A 14,833-nucleotide genomic window follows, 5' to 3' on the forward strand; every position below is an offset into this window, starting at 1 on the left:
GAGTGAAGACATTGGAAGCCGGTGCTGACATCTTCAACTTGTTGGAGTTATAAGTATGGCATTCCTGAGCCTCACACAAGAGAAAGCCAGAAGTTATTTATTGGACAGCAGCTTGACTGGACACCTATGTTATCAGAATCAAGGATTTGTCAAACATTTGAAGTCATGACCTTTCCAAATGGCCTCTGGCTGTGTGGTTGATTCTGATTTACTTCACTTCCCAACCTTTCCTGTTACTTACCAGGTTGTGGCAGCTTCTGATTGGTCGGCTCTACATATATAATCCCATGATTTGGAACCCTGGTATCAGTCTTCCTTGTCTCCTAGTATTGGAGCTTGAACTTGTGTATTTCCTGTTCTTCTACTTGTCACCATGAAGCTCCTGGCACTCCTTCTGTTGCTTGGTGTTTCCACTATCCTAGTCACTTGCCGTAAGTAAAGATTTTTGATTTAACTTAAAATGGGGGCCATAATATATGAAGATACTTACTCTGTGAAACATGAATTTGTGGATACCTACATGCTGCTATTTCCTGTGCTCCTATCTAGTACCTGGTTGTATCTAAACTTTTGAACTTACACAGTTTTTCTGGGTTTTTTTTTTTTGTTTTTTTTTGTTTTTTGTTGTTGTTGTTGTTGTTGTTGTTGTTTTTTCGAGACAGGGTTTTTCTGTGTGGCCCTGGCTTTCCTGGAACTCACTTTGTAGACCAGTCTGGCCTCGAACTCAGAAATCCACCTGCCTCTGCCTCCCAAGTGCTGGGATTAAAGGTGTGCACCACCACCGCCTGGCCAGTTTTTCTGTTTTTATTAATTTATTTATTCACTTTACAGCCAGATCACAATTTTTTTGTTATCAGGTTGTGTGTGTATCTGTCATATGGTGTCAGGGTCTCAAACATATTGTGGTGCATGTGAGGAGGTTAGAGACAGGAGTCAGTTCTCTCCTTCAACTATGGAATCAGTTTATATTACCCAGCTTATAAGAGAAGAGCTTTTACCTACTTAGCCATCTTGCTGGTACTCACCTTCATTTTGACACATCATTGTAGGTAGGTAGGTTGACTCCAATGGGGTTCCTAATTCAGTCCAGTTTTTCCTCTATTCTAAACATGGCACTGAATGCTTTGTTAGTGTCAATAAGTTACATTTAAGAAGGTGATTAAAGACTTATTTCAGGGAAGCAAAACTTACTACACATTAGATTTGAAAGGTTTTCTTTTATCTGTGCATGTGCTTCCCTCGGTCTGTCTACTTAGTTGTACACGTCTGTAGCAGTGTTCACATTCTCTATCTCATCAAAATGTTACTATGTTCTTCTGTCTCATTTTGTTTGTTTTTCTTCAGAGGACGCAGAGGCAGACAGTGCTGACACTTCTGATACTGGTGAGTCTGAGTCTGAGTACCTTTCATTACCTTCCTACCATAACCATTTTCCCTGCACAGCCTCTCAGTAACCAATATTATTTGGATATTATGAGATGTGAGAAAATTTTAGTAAAATCCACAGAAAGCTGCATTCCTGATTATAAAACTATTTTTAATGTAAAAATAAAACTTTTTAGTTATATAAAGATAATTAAGATACTAACATATTCTTAGAGGAACTCTAAGCAGTCATTGTTTTTATGTAGTAGACACAAGGTCATGAAGTCTGATAATGTAGCTTACCTATTAAATGTGTGTGCTTGGAAGGTCTTCCACAAATTAAGGGACTGAATATATAACACATGTATAGAAGAGAACAATTGTCACTGGAACTGACAACAACCAAGCCCTGAAGGTGCTATAGACCAAGGGCCTAGGAATGTACACCAGGGTGAGTTGAGGCAGAAGCAGAGGCCTGTGCTTTGCATAGGTGTGTTAATCTCAGAATCATGTTTGTTTTCCTTCTTGGAACTGGTACTGGAGGTTTTTGCCTAGGAAGTTTCTTGGTGAATTTTGGAAAACAATCTCTGTTTTAGTAATAGTGCTTGCTTTTTATTTTTGTGTCTATGCCTATCACAAAGTCCTTGCTTATGTCTTCGGTTAGTGTCATTGCCAAAGGAAATCTTTTTTTTTTGGGGGGGGGGTGCTGGAGAGACAGCCATGGCCAAGGAAATGGTAAGGTCATGAAAAATAAAGCAATAACATATATGGTAGACTAAATATTTGACAGAATTAGTGAATTCATAATAATGAATGAATGTATAATTCTGGATGGGACCAAAGAAGAGTCAGTATCTCACTTGGATGTTTTCTTCCTAATTTCAGCTGCTCCAGCAGAAACTTCTGAAGGTGAGCCTGCTGATTCAGGTGATGCTACGAACACTGAGGAGGCCAGCAATGATGATACGGTTGAGGAGCAAACAGAAGAGACAGATGATTCTGACAGTACCGAGGCTGATGCCTCTGATGAGAACAGTGAACCAACTGCAGAAGAAAAGCCTGCAGAAGAAAAGCCTGCAGAAGAAAAGCCTGCAGAAGAAAAGCCTGCAGAAGAAAAGCCTGCAGAAGAAAAGCCTGCAGAAGTAAAGCCCAAACTACCTGGTACAAAATTTCATCTAATTTTATTCTTTATGGGACTCTTAGATCCCTTAGGTTCCCCATGGCCACAGTGAATGATACTTTAGCGAGGAAGTAGGGGAGGGCAAGGAGAGGGAGAAGAAATATCCTTCTTCTAGTCCTCTTTTCTAAATTGTCAATATATAAATACAAGAAAGATCAGAAGTTGAAAAGAGTATGTTATCAATTTTAACTGCATAACTCTTGCAATATTATGGTCTGTTAGGGACAATGTACATTCAGCAGCAAACATTGAAAGTGTAAAGTGTCTCCATGTAGCATGGTAACTGGGTGGCTTTTCTTTTTCTTAAATAAAAGTTATGTTTTCTTTGGAGACTATTCTAAAAATAGAACTAGAAAATGGCTTTGTGATGAGGTTGTTCATGTAGGACTATTATAGAGTAAGTCAGGAGATTTCTAAAAGTTTAAAAATTTATGCAGGATGAAGGAGTTTTTTTGGATTTTTCCCAGCCCCTCAACTCTAAATTAACACTAATTATACTATACTATATTATATTATATGCATATGTCAACCGTCATATAAAATTCACATTTCTGATGTGATTCAGATCTCTAGAAAATTATTCCAGGTAATATACACTGTGAAATGAAAGAATGGGAGGCTTCAAATTAGCAGCTTTTCTCTGAGAGAAAGGACAGTGATGGAGGATGGTGTTTACCCTCAGAGGACAAGGTGCTGAGGAATCTTCTCCAGGTCTTGCTTCTCCTCTTTCATATCTGGACTGTTGTTTGTCATCTTGCTTGGTGATCTGTAGTAGGCAGATGCTGAGTGAGTATATGGCCAAAATTTTCCTACCAGGGAAGCTGGATTTCTTGTGCACTAATAGAAGACAAATTAATGTTAATCATCCTCCTTTTAAACTCTGTAAAATGTCCAGCCTCATGCTTCCAGTGTAGACTACATAACCAACTATTGTAGATGGGAAATGAAAATTGGTTGGTTTATTTATTTTTGGGACAATACTTCACAATGTAGCCAAGACATGAATTCTTTACTCTCCTGCCACTAATTCCTGAGAGTTAGCAATCCAGGCCTCTGCCATTACATCTGTGACTTTTAACTTTGAGGGATAAAAATTTTATGGTTTGGTGGTAGTGGTGGGAATTTATTTTGTTTTGCTTTTGTATTTTTGTTTCTTTTTTTGTTTTGTTTTTGTGTTTTATTCCTTCCATCAAACATGGTAGTGTTGTTAGTCTTCCTTCAAGTTAAAACAAAAAAGAAAAAAAAAGAAATCTCAAAAAACCTCCTTATTTTTTCTCTCTCTTACAGTTTTCAATGTGATTGGCAAGGTGAAAAAATTTTTTGGAATTTCATAAGGTTGCATCTTCTACTATTGATCTTTCTGGACCAGACTAGAACATCCTCAACTTGATTTTCTCCAATTATTTACCCTGACTAGTCTCTCTACTTCATCTTTAACTATTATCTTCTATCAAATAAATGATAGTCATGAGCAGCATCAAAATGCTTTTGTATTTTTTATGTATGGACTGATGTTGAATGTGTGGGCAAATCCATGGAGATATAAACTATTCTTAATAATTGAACTATAGCTTTACTTGAAAGATTATTGTGTTCATTCCATTATATAACAGAGAATTGAAAGTCTGAGAAAGACTTTAAATACTATCTATATCTTTAAATAAGAAATAAACATTAGGCATATCACTAGAGGCCTGAGCTTATAATATTAACACATTATATTTTCTATATTAATATACTAAGCAAATGGTTTAAGTGTTCAGTTTCATTCCTCTAAATTCTTTTGAATTATTATTTTTATTTGTAGTGATTTAGAGATGACAGTGATGAAATAAGCTCCTGAATCTGCTACTGGCCTGACATAGGCAACCAGACTTTGAAGGTCTTAGGACTGAACTTGTCATTAAGGTAGCAAATGAATTCTGCTGTTTGACCAAACTACAAAACACTAGCATCATATGGGCTCCCACACTTACAGTGATTAAATGAGATGAAATGTTAAGATTCCCTCATAGTTTTGTTTTGATTACCAAACAAGTTTCATACATAACATCAAGCACCTCTCTCACCTAAAGAGTGAGCACCATTCTATCAATAATTACAAATTTTGTTTTTTAGACTTCTGTCTTTTTAGATAAATTTCATTAACATTCCACATATTAGTATTTTTATTCTCCCCCAAAGCATCAAATTCACAGAAATGTCCTGTTTGCCTGATAACTTCCCCTGTCTCCTGACTCAAGAACAAATGCTATGTTAACATTTTCACAAAGGCAGCTTTATTCTCTGAAATTTCTACTAGTGTGCTACTTCCTTAACTGACTACCGTGATAAAGTTTCCTTAATTTTTCAGTTACAACTGTATTCCCAGTAGTCACCATGGCAAGTTTTGAAACAAACTGTAAAGTTAGGATGGGTGTTTTATGTGACTGAACCTTGATCCCTTATTTGTTTCACTGACTTGACTAGAATTTTATTCATCATTTGTCATAGGTATTCAGGTAGTAGTTTATGGGATTACTGAGCTCATTTCATGATATAAAAACAGAATTGAAAGTCTGGGAAAGGCAGAAGACACAGAAAAAGAAAAGGTAACAGATTTATTGCAACAGCTCCCATCTGTATGGGCAGGGCTACCAAGCAGACTTCTGGTAAACAGACTCTGGGTTGGGTGTTTTATTAGGTCTCTTAGTTCTTCCCTATTTCCTATCTGCTTTGATACCTGTCCCCATTCCTTCTCACTGTTCCCTTCATAGTATCCTCTGGGAATAAGAAGCCAATATCTTAGAGAGCCTGCCTTCACTTTCCTTGTTTACCAATGTCCCTCTAATTTTCTATCAATTGAGTCTCTGGACCAGTTTCCTGGGACCCTATGTCTGCAGCTTTGAAGCATTTTTCTTTTGACTTTCTGATCAGAACTCATCACTTAGTCAGATTCCTTAGCCACTATATAATGCATTTTGTTGGTTGATGCTCCCTAAGGAGACAGTTATTAAAACTCTGACTGTTGGGCTGGAGAGATGGTATTTGATGTTCTTGCAAACAACCTCGGTTTGGTTTCCATGAGCCATACAATGGTCCACAAACATCTGTACCTCCAGTTCCAAAATCCTTTTCTGGCTTCTGCAGATACTACTTATGTATGTGGGACATGTACATATTTGTAGATAAGCACTCAACCATATAAAATAAAAGAATCCCTTAAAAAGATTGTTTTGGGCACTTTAGAGCCTGGATTACAGTTTCAGTGAAACTGAAGTTGTGTGGATAATTTTCTCATTAGTAGAAAAACAGCAAGAGTTCATAAGTCTACCAGCAAAAATAAGGCCAGGACCAGGTGACCTAACTGCTGTATTTTACCAAATCTTTAGAAAACTGGTGATAATGCCACATAATTTTTCAAAGTTTAATGAGAAATGATCTCTCAAAACTCATTCTAGAAATCCAAGGTTACCCCTGTTACCCAAACCAGATGAGGACATAACAGTAACAATGAAAAATGAAACAGTAGTTGGTAATGAAGATCAATCCAAAAGTACAGAGCGAATCATGTACATCAAACAGATCATTCACGATGATACAATACAGTTTATTCCAGAGATACCACTTACTCCTAGAAAAAATATATATATAACACATTATGAACAGTATAAGAAGTAAAAGCTTTCTGGTCATTTCAGTATATAGTGAAAAAGCATTTAATAAAATATAATATTCATATCCCTTTATGATAAATGCCCTAAACAAATTATAGCTAGAAGGTAGGTATCCCAATTCAAATCCCATTACACTTATTCAATATACTATCAGAACTCTTACCTAGAAAACTTAGGTAAGATAAAGAAATGATAGGGATATAAAAGTAAGGGAGGAATTGTGATAATTTATTTGCAAATTATATGTTTCTTCACATAGAATCCTCTAAAAATTCTAACAAAAGATTCTTGGAACTGATAATTTAATTCAGTTCAATAAGAGGGCACATATGCATGTAGAAACCAGTAAGTTTTACCACATTAAGAGTGGATTTGACATCTTTCTGCCCCTTCTGCTACCTGTACTTTCTTGCCAGACTCTTGCCAGCTCTACCACAATGAAGATCAGGATGTATCTAGGATGTATCTCAGGATACATCCTAGAGAACCAGCTGCACTCAGGGCATTTGAGCTGATCCTAGGCCACAGAACTCTATACACAAAGACCACCACAGGAGAGATGGTCTCCCATAAGTGCCTACATACCTGTGTGCACAGAGAGAACAGGAATCCCAGGATTCCTTTCTTTATGATACAAAGGCTTGCAGGACAGATAAGCCACAGTCAGAGACAGCAAGACCAGCTAACACCAGAGATAACCAGATAGCAAAAGGCAAACACAAAAACATTACCAACAGAAACCAAGGCAACATGGCACTATCTGAATCCAGTTCTCCTACAACAACAAATCTTGGATACCCCAACACGCTGGAAAAGCAAGAGCTGGATTTAAAATCAGATCACATGATGCTGATAGAGGACTTCAAGAAGGACACAAATAACCCTTAAAGAGGAAACACAAAAATCTCTTAAAGAAATACAGGAGAACATGGGTCAACAGGTAGAAGCCCTTAAAGAGGAAACACAAAAATTTCTTAAAAGAAACACAGGAGAACATGGATCAACAGGTACAAGCCCTTAAAGAGGTAACACAAAAATTTCTTAAAGAATTTCAGGAAAACACAGACAAACAAGTGAAGGGACTGAACAAAACCACTCAAGATCTAAAAATGGAAGTAGAAATGATAAAGAAATCACAAAAGGAGACAACTCTGGAGATAGAAGACCTTGGGAAAAAATCAGGAGTCATAGATGCAAGCATCAACAACAGAATACAAGAGGTAAAAGAAAGAAGAATCTCAGGTGCTGAAGATACCATAGAAGACATTGACTCAAATGTCAAAGAAAATGCAAAATGCATAAAGCTTGTAAGTCAAAACATCTAGGAAATCCAGGACACAATGAGAAGACCAAACCTAAGGATTATAGAAGAAAGTGAAGATTTACAACTTAAAGAGTCAGTAAACATCTTCAACAAATTATAGAAGAAAACTTTCCTAACCTAAAGAAAGAGATGCACATGAACATATAAGAAGCCTACAGAACTCCAAACAGACTGGACCAGAACAGAAAGTCCTCCTGTCACATAATAATCCAAACACCAAATGCACTAAACAAAGAAAGAATATTAAAAGCAGTAAGGGAAAAAGGGCAAGTAACTTATAAAGGCAGACATATCAGAATTACACCATACTTCTCACTAGAAACTATGAAAGCTAGAAGATCCTGGGCAGATCTCATATAGACCATAAAAGAACATAAATGTTAGCCCAGGCTAGTACACCCAGCAAAACTCTCAATTACCATAGATGGAGAAAACAAGATATTCCATGACAAAACTAAATTTACACAATATCTTTCTACAAACCCAGCTCTACAAAGGATAATGGGTGGAAAATACCAACACAAGGATGGAAACTACACCATAGAAAAAGCAATAAAGTAATCTCTTTTCAACAAACCCAAAAGAAGATAGCCACACAAACAGAATTCTACTTTAAATAATGAAAATAACAGGAAGTAACAATCCCTTTTCCTTACTATCTCTTAACATCAATGGACTCAATCCCCTCCCCCCCCAAAAGACATAGACTAACATATTGGATATGTAAACAGGACCCAACATTTCACTGCATACAAGAAATCTACCTCAGTGACAAAGACAGTCACTATCTCAGAGTCAACGGTTGGAAAACAATTTTCCAAGCAAATGGTCCCAAGAAACAAGCTGGAGTGGCCATTCTTCTATCAGATAAAATTGACTTTCAATCAAAAGTTGTCAAAAAAGATAAGGAGGGACACTTCATGCTGGTCAAAGGAAAAATCTACCAAGATGAACTCTCAATTCTGAATACTTATGCTCCAAATGCAAAGGCACCCACATTCATAAAAGAAACTTTACTAAAGTTCAATGCACACACTGCACCCACACAGTAATAGTGGGAGACTTCAACACCCCATTCTCAGCAATGGACAAATTAAACTAAATGGAAACACAAACTAAACAAAGACACAGAGAAACTAACAGAAGTTATGGACCAAATAGATCTAACATATATTTATAGAACATTCCACCCTAAAGCAAAAGAATATACCTTCTTCTCAGCACCTCATCGTACCTTCTCCAAAATGAACCATATAATTGGTCACAAAACAGGACTCAACAGGTACAGGACTATTGAAATAATTCCGCTAGGACGCCAGAGAGATCCGAGAGCGCAGGTACGCAGACATAGTCCAAGGTTAACATCACTTGGGTCTAAGCCTGGCAGGCTTTTATCTGTACCCAGGCCCTGGGCATCTCGGTGGGCCATCTGTGTGCCAACCTGGCCAGGAGGTCATTTGCCCTGCACACTGCCATCTTGGCTACTGGACACCAGAGATATCTAACAGACAAAGTCAGCTAGCAGACATAGCCTGAGGCTAACATCACTTGGGTCTAAGCCTGGCAGACTTTGGCCTGCACCCAGGCCCTGGCCAGCTTGGTGGGCCATCTGTGTGCCAACCCGGCCAGGAGGTTGTTTGTCCTGCAGACTGTCCAGCGCTGCCATCTTGGCTACCTGAAAGAACCAGTTGGCAGACATAGCCCAAGGCGCACATTTCTTGGGCCTAAGCCCGTCAGACTTTTACCTGGACTCAGGGCCTGGGCAACTAGGTGGGCCATGTGTGCACTAACCCAGTTGGGGGATCTTTTGCCCTGCAGAGAGATCAGCACTCGGAAAAGGTCCCCCGCAGCATCCACCATCATCACTCCCTGAAGGAGCAAACAGGCAACACCAGGTTCACAGAGACAACTTGGGGCAGGGCACACTAGGGCTCCAAAGTCACCCAAGAGGAGGGCAGCACATCAGCAATCTGTGCCAGGGGAAACCCAGCCATCCATAGGGGCTGAAATAGCCTTACAGGCTCACAGGAAATTCAAACACCAGCCAGTGACAACAAGACCAACTAATGCCTGAGATAACAAGATGGCAAAAAACAAATGTAGGAGCATTACTAACAGAAATCTAGGCAATATGGCAGCGTCTGAACCCAATTCTCCAACAACAGCAAGTCCTGGATACCCCAACACACCAGAAAAACAAGATGTGGATTTAAAAATCACTGGTCATGATGCTGCTAGAGGAACACAAAAAGGACATAAATAAACCTCTTAAAAAAAAATACAGGGGAACACTAATAAGTTAGAAGCTCTTACAATGGAAACACAAAAATCACTTAAAGAAATTCAGGAGAATGTGGGTCAACAGATAGAAGCCAATAAAGAAGAAACACAAAAATCACTTAAAGAAATGCAGGAGAAATTGAGTCAACAGGCAGAAGTCATGAAAGAGGAAACACAAAAATCTCTTAAAGAATTAAAGGAAAGCACAAACAAACAAATGAAGGAACTGAGCAAAACCATCGTGGATCTAAAAACAGAAGTAGAAACAACTAAGAAATCACAAAGGGAGACAACTTTGAAGATATAAAACATTGGGAAGAAATCAGGGGCCATAGATGCAAATATCAACAACAGAATACAAGAGATGGAAGAAAGAATCATTGACTCAACTGTCAAAGAAAATGCAAAACTCAAAAAGCTTGTAACCAAAAACATCCAGGAAATCCAGGACACAATGAGAAGACCAAACCTAAGGATTATAGGTATAGATGAGAGTGAAGATTGCCACAGACAGTCCCAGCTGGGACATAAATCCAAGGGGGAATTCTGGATATCAGGAGGGGAAACAGGTCTGTCAAGGTGACAAACAGACACAACCACAGAGGCGATTTGAATCTGAATGTGTATTTCTGGGTATCTCATAGTCCAGTCAAGTTAACATCTCAAATTAAGCATCGCGTTCACGTGTAAAAGGCTAGGTTTTCTCGGGCAATATAGGGCGTTTACCCAAAGTCCAGGGCGCATGTGGTTAAGTGGTTTCTTCATCATGGCTCCACTGTCCTGCTAGCCCGGGAGCTGAGGAAGGATTGTTCCTGGGCCTAGCTTCCTGGTGATGATGGCAGCATTGTAGAGCTTGGGAAGCTGCCTGGCTTGTGCTGTCTTCCAAGAGTACATCTGCTTAGTCCGTCTGCTGCATTCTTCTCTGTGCTATGCCCGGGGCCTCCGTAGGCCCCAGACCCCCCCCCTCCCGCCCCCGCCAATCAGTTCCAGTAGCGGCCCCTCCAGGGGTCTTAGTAGGGGCCTCAGTAGGCCGCAGGCAATCAGCTCCAGTAGCAGCCTCTAGCCCCCAGCCTGGTGAACTAACTAACTCATTACAGAGTGTCTCTCTCTGAGTAAAAAGTATCTACTGTCTCCTGAATCATACCTGGATAAGCTAAAAATGTTGTTTTGCCTGGAGACTCCCTAGGTGGAGTCTGCAATACAAAAGCAGTTCCTCACAAACTTCCATTGCTATCCAGGTGGGCCTGGGTAGAGAGAGCCTGACTGCACAACAAGCAAGGTCAAGAGTTAAAGGTGGAACAGGATTAACTAGTCTGCTGTGGACGTCCCTGAGTTATCCAATTCAGTTGTAAGACAAAAAGCCTGACCTCTGGAGTGGGGGAGGTAGCTTAAGGTTCCTCAAATGTAAATATCCTTAGTCTGGGCCTATTGTTTCGGAATCCACCTGCCCTGAAAGGAATGGCTAAAAAAAATAAAAAAAAAAAAATAATAAAAAAACAAGAAAGAATCTGTGACTTAGAGTTCCTGGAAACTTTTACTGCCTGCTAAAAATGATTTTCTACCATATTTGGAACCATGCTATAATATATCCTGTTGGAAGGTAAATGTACTTACATAAATGATTGGGGCAAAGCATTGCAGAATTTTTTGGCTACAAGATGGATTCTTTTACATCTTAAATATGCTCGGTATATCTTAGTTCCAGCTGCTAGGAAGGAGAGTTTCAGAAATATAATAAATTGCCAAGTGAGATTTTCAGCTTCTGAATTTACAAGGTGTTCTGCTTTCCCAGGAGACATTTCTTGCCTCTGTCTGTAAAATATTATTTTACAGACTTCACTGGGCCACTGCAGCAAAGATTTACAACTGAAAGGGCCAGCAAATATCTTCAACAAAATTATGGAAGAAAACTTCCCTAACCTAAAGAGAGAGATGCCCATGAATATACAAGAAGCCTACAGAACTCCAAACAGACTGGAGCAGAACAGAAATACACCCTTCCCCCGTCACATAATAATCAAAACTCAAATGTACTAAACAAAGAAAGAATATTAAAGGCAGTAAGAGAAAAAGGCCAAGTAACATATAAAGGAAGACCTATCAGAATTGCACCAGACTTCTCACCAGAGACCATGAAAGCTAGAAGATCCTGGGCAGATCTCATGCAGACTCTAAGAGAACACAAATGTCAGCCAAGACTACTATACCCAGCAAAACTCTCAATCACCATAGATGGAGAAACCAAGATATTCCATGACAAAACCAAATTTACACAATATCTTTCTACAAACCCAGCCCTACAAAGAATAACAGGAGGAAAACTCCAATACAAGGAGGGAAACTACACCCTGGAAAAAGCAAGATAGTAACCTTCTTTCATCAAACCCAAAAGACGATAACCACTCAAATATAAAAATAACATAAAAAATGACAGGAAGTAATAATCACTATTCCTTAATATCTCTTAACATCAATGGACTCAATTCCCCAATAAAAAGACTTAGACTAACAGACAGGATAAGGAAACAGGACCCTACATTTTGCTGCATACAGGAAACACACCTCAGTGTCAAAGACAAACACTACCTTAGAGTAAAAGGCTGGAAGACAATTTTACAAGCAAATGGTCTCAGGAAACGAGCCAGAGTAGCCATTATAATATCATATAAAATTGACTTTCAACCTAAAGTCCATCAAAAGAGACCCAGAAGGACATTTCTTGCTGGTCAAAGGAAAAATCCACCAAGAAGAACTCTCAATTCTGAACATCTATGCTCCAAATGCAAGGGCACCCTCATTCATAAAAGAATCTTTACTAAAGCTCAAAGCACACATTGCACCTAACACAACAATTGTGGGTGACTTCAACACTGCACTTTCCTCAATGGACCGATCAGGAAAACAGAAACTAAACAGGGACACAGTAAAACTAATTGAAGCTTTGGACCAATTGGATTTAACAGATATTTATAGAACATTTCATCCTAAATCAAAAGAATATACCTTTTTCTCAGCACCTTATGGTACCTTCTCCAAAATCGACCATATAATTGGTCACAAGACAGACCTCAACAAATATAAGAAGATCGAACTAATCCCATGCCTCCTATCAGATCACTATGGAGTAAAAGTGGTCTTCAATAGCAACAAAAACAACAGAAAGTACACATACACATGGAGGCTGAACAATACTCTACTCAATGATACCTTGGTCAAAGAAGAAATAAAGAACAAAATCAAAGACTTTTTTAGAATTTAATGAAAATGAAGGCACAACATACCCAAATCTATGGGACACAATGAAAGCAGTGCTAAGAGGAAAACTCATAGCCCTGAGTGCCTCCAAAAAGAAAATGGAGAGAGCATACACTAGTAGCTTAATGGATAGCTACTGAAAAATAGCTTCCTGAAAGCTCTGGAACAAAAGGAAGCTATTTCACCCAGGAGGAGAAGAAGACAGGAAATCATCAAACTCAGGGCTGAAATCAATCAAGTGGAAACAAAGAGAACCATACAAAGAATCAACAAAACCAGGAGCTGGTTCTTTGAGAAAATCAACAAGCTAGATAAACCCTTAGCCAGACTAACCAAAGGGCACACAGATAGTATCCAAATTAACAAAATTAGAAAAGAAAAGGGGGATATAACAACAGAAACTGAGGAAATTCAAAAAATCATCAGATCCTACTACAAAAGCCTATACTCAACACAACTGGAGAATCTGGAGGAAATGGACAATTTCCTAGACAGATATCAAATCCCAAAATTAAATCAGGACCAAATAGATCATCTAAACAATCCCATAACCCCTAAAGAAATAGAAGGGGTCATAGAAAACCTTCCAAGCAAAAAAAAGCACAGGACCAGATGGTTTCAGTGCAGAATTCTATCAGACCTTCAAAGAAGACCTAACATCAATACTTTTCAAACTATTCCACAAAATAGAAACAGAAGGAACACTACCCAACTCATTCTACGAAGCCATAGTTACATTGATACCAAAACCACACAAAGATCCAACTAAGAAAGAGATCTTCAGACCAATTTCCCTTATGAACATTGATGCAAAAATACTCAATAAAATTCTTGCCAACCGAATCCAAGAACACTTCAAAATGATCATCCACCATGATCAAGTAGGCTTCATCCCAGGGATGCAGGGATGGTTCAAGGAAGAAATAAAGAAATTAAAGACTTTTTAGAATTTAGTGAAGATACACATATAAAATATACATATGAGGCCATTTGCATCAGGGAGCAGGGCGACTCCACAGACTTCTGTACACAGCCTGCCAGGAGAGAGTGATCTCCCAGCAGTGCTTTCACTTCTGAGTACAGAGGTGAGATCTCCACCTTCTCTCTGGAGGGGAACATCTAGGAGCAGACAGGGCATAAAGTCAGTGGAGCAGCTGGGACTTAAGTCTCCCCACTGCCATCTGCACCTGGGAGCCGGGCAGCCTTCTGTACACAGCCTGACAGGAGAAAGTTGGTCTCCCGGGAGTTCAGACACAGGCTTATATGACCACAGGAGGGACAAGCTCCAGCCAAAGACAGCAAGACTAACTAGCACCAGAGATAACCAGGTGGTGAAAGGCAAGCACAAAAACCCTACCAACAGAAACCAAAGCTACTTGGCAGCATCAGAACCCCGTTTTCCCACCACAACAAGTCCCAGATACCCCAAACACTGGAAAAGCAAGAGTTGGATTTAAAATCGTATCTCATGATGCTGATAGACAGCTTAAAGAAGGACTTAAATAACTCCCTTAAAGAAATACAGGAGAACATGGGACAACAGGCAGAAGCCCTTAAAGAGGAAACACAAAAATCCCTTAAAGAATTACAGGAAAACACAAACAATCAAGTGAAGGAACTGAACAAAACCATCCAGGGTCTAAAAGTGCAAGTGGAAACAATAAAGAAATCACAAAGTGAAACATCTCTGGAGATAGAAAACCTTGGAAAGAATTCAGGAGTCATAGATGCAAGTAACAACAACAGAATACAAGAGATAAGAGAAAGAATCTC

The 14,833-nt window shown here is 39.0% G+C and overlaps 1 protein-coding gene across 1 annotated transcript; it reads left to right on the forward strand.

Annotated features, from left to right (window-relative positions):
- Nucleotides 1-373: 373 nt before the first annotated feature.
- On the forward strand, nt 374-3,879 carry LOC127667385 (mucin-like protein 2). Its single transcript, XM_052160369.1, has 4 exons — nt 374-431; nt 1,345-1,383; nt 2,251-2,526; nt 3,833-3,879. Exons 1-4 carry the CDS (start codon nt 374-376, stop codon nt 3,877-3,879), a joined length of 420 nt encoding a protein of 139 aa, XP_052016329.1.
- The last annotated feature ends 10,954 nt before the right edge of the window (nt 3,880-14,833 follow it).

Source organism: Apodemus sylvaticus, chromosome 17 (assembly GCF_947179515.1).
Source record: "Apodemus sylvaticus chromosome 17, mApoSyl1.1, whole genome shotgun sequence".
Lineage (NCBI taxonomy): Eukaryota > Metazoa > Chordata > Mammalia > Rodentia > Muridae > Apodemus > Apodemus sylvaticus.

What these genes read in the sequence shown, in the direction of transcription:
- LOC127667385 (XM_052160369.1), top strand. Translation starts at nt 374, where the DNA reads ATGAAGCTCCTGGCACTCCTTCTGTTGCTTGGTGTTTCCACTATCCTA. An exon ending in CACTATCCTAGTCACTTGCC is followed by an intron (nt 432 to 1,344) that starts GTAAGTAAAGAT and finishes GTTTTTCTTCAG; the next exon opens with AGGACGCAGAGGCAGACAGT. An exon ending in TGCTGACACTTCTGATACTG is followed by an intron (nt 1,384 to 2,250) that starts GTGAGTCTGAGT and finishes TCCTAATTTCAG; the next exon opens with CTGCTCCAGCAGAAACTTCT.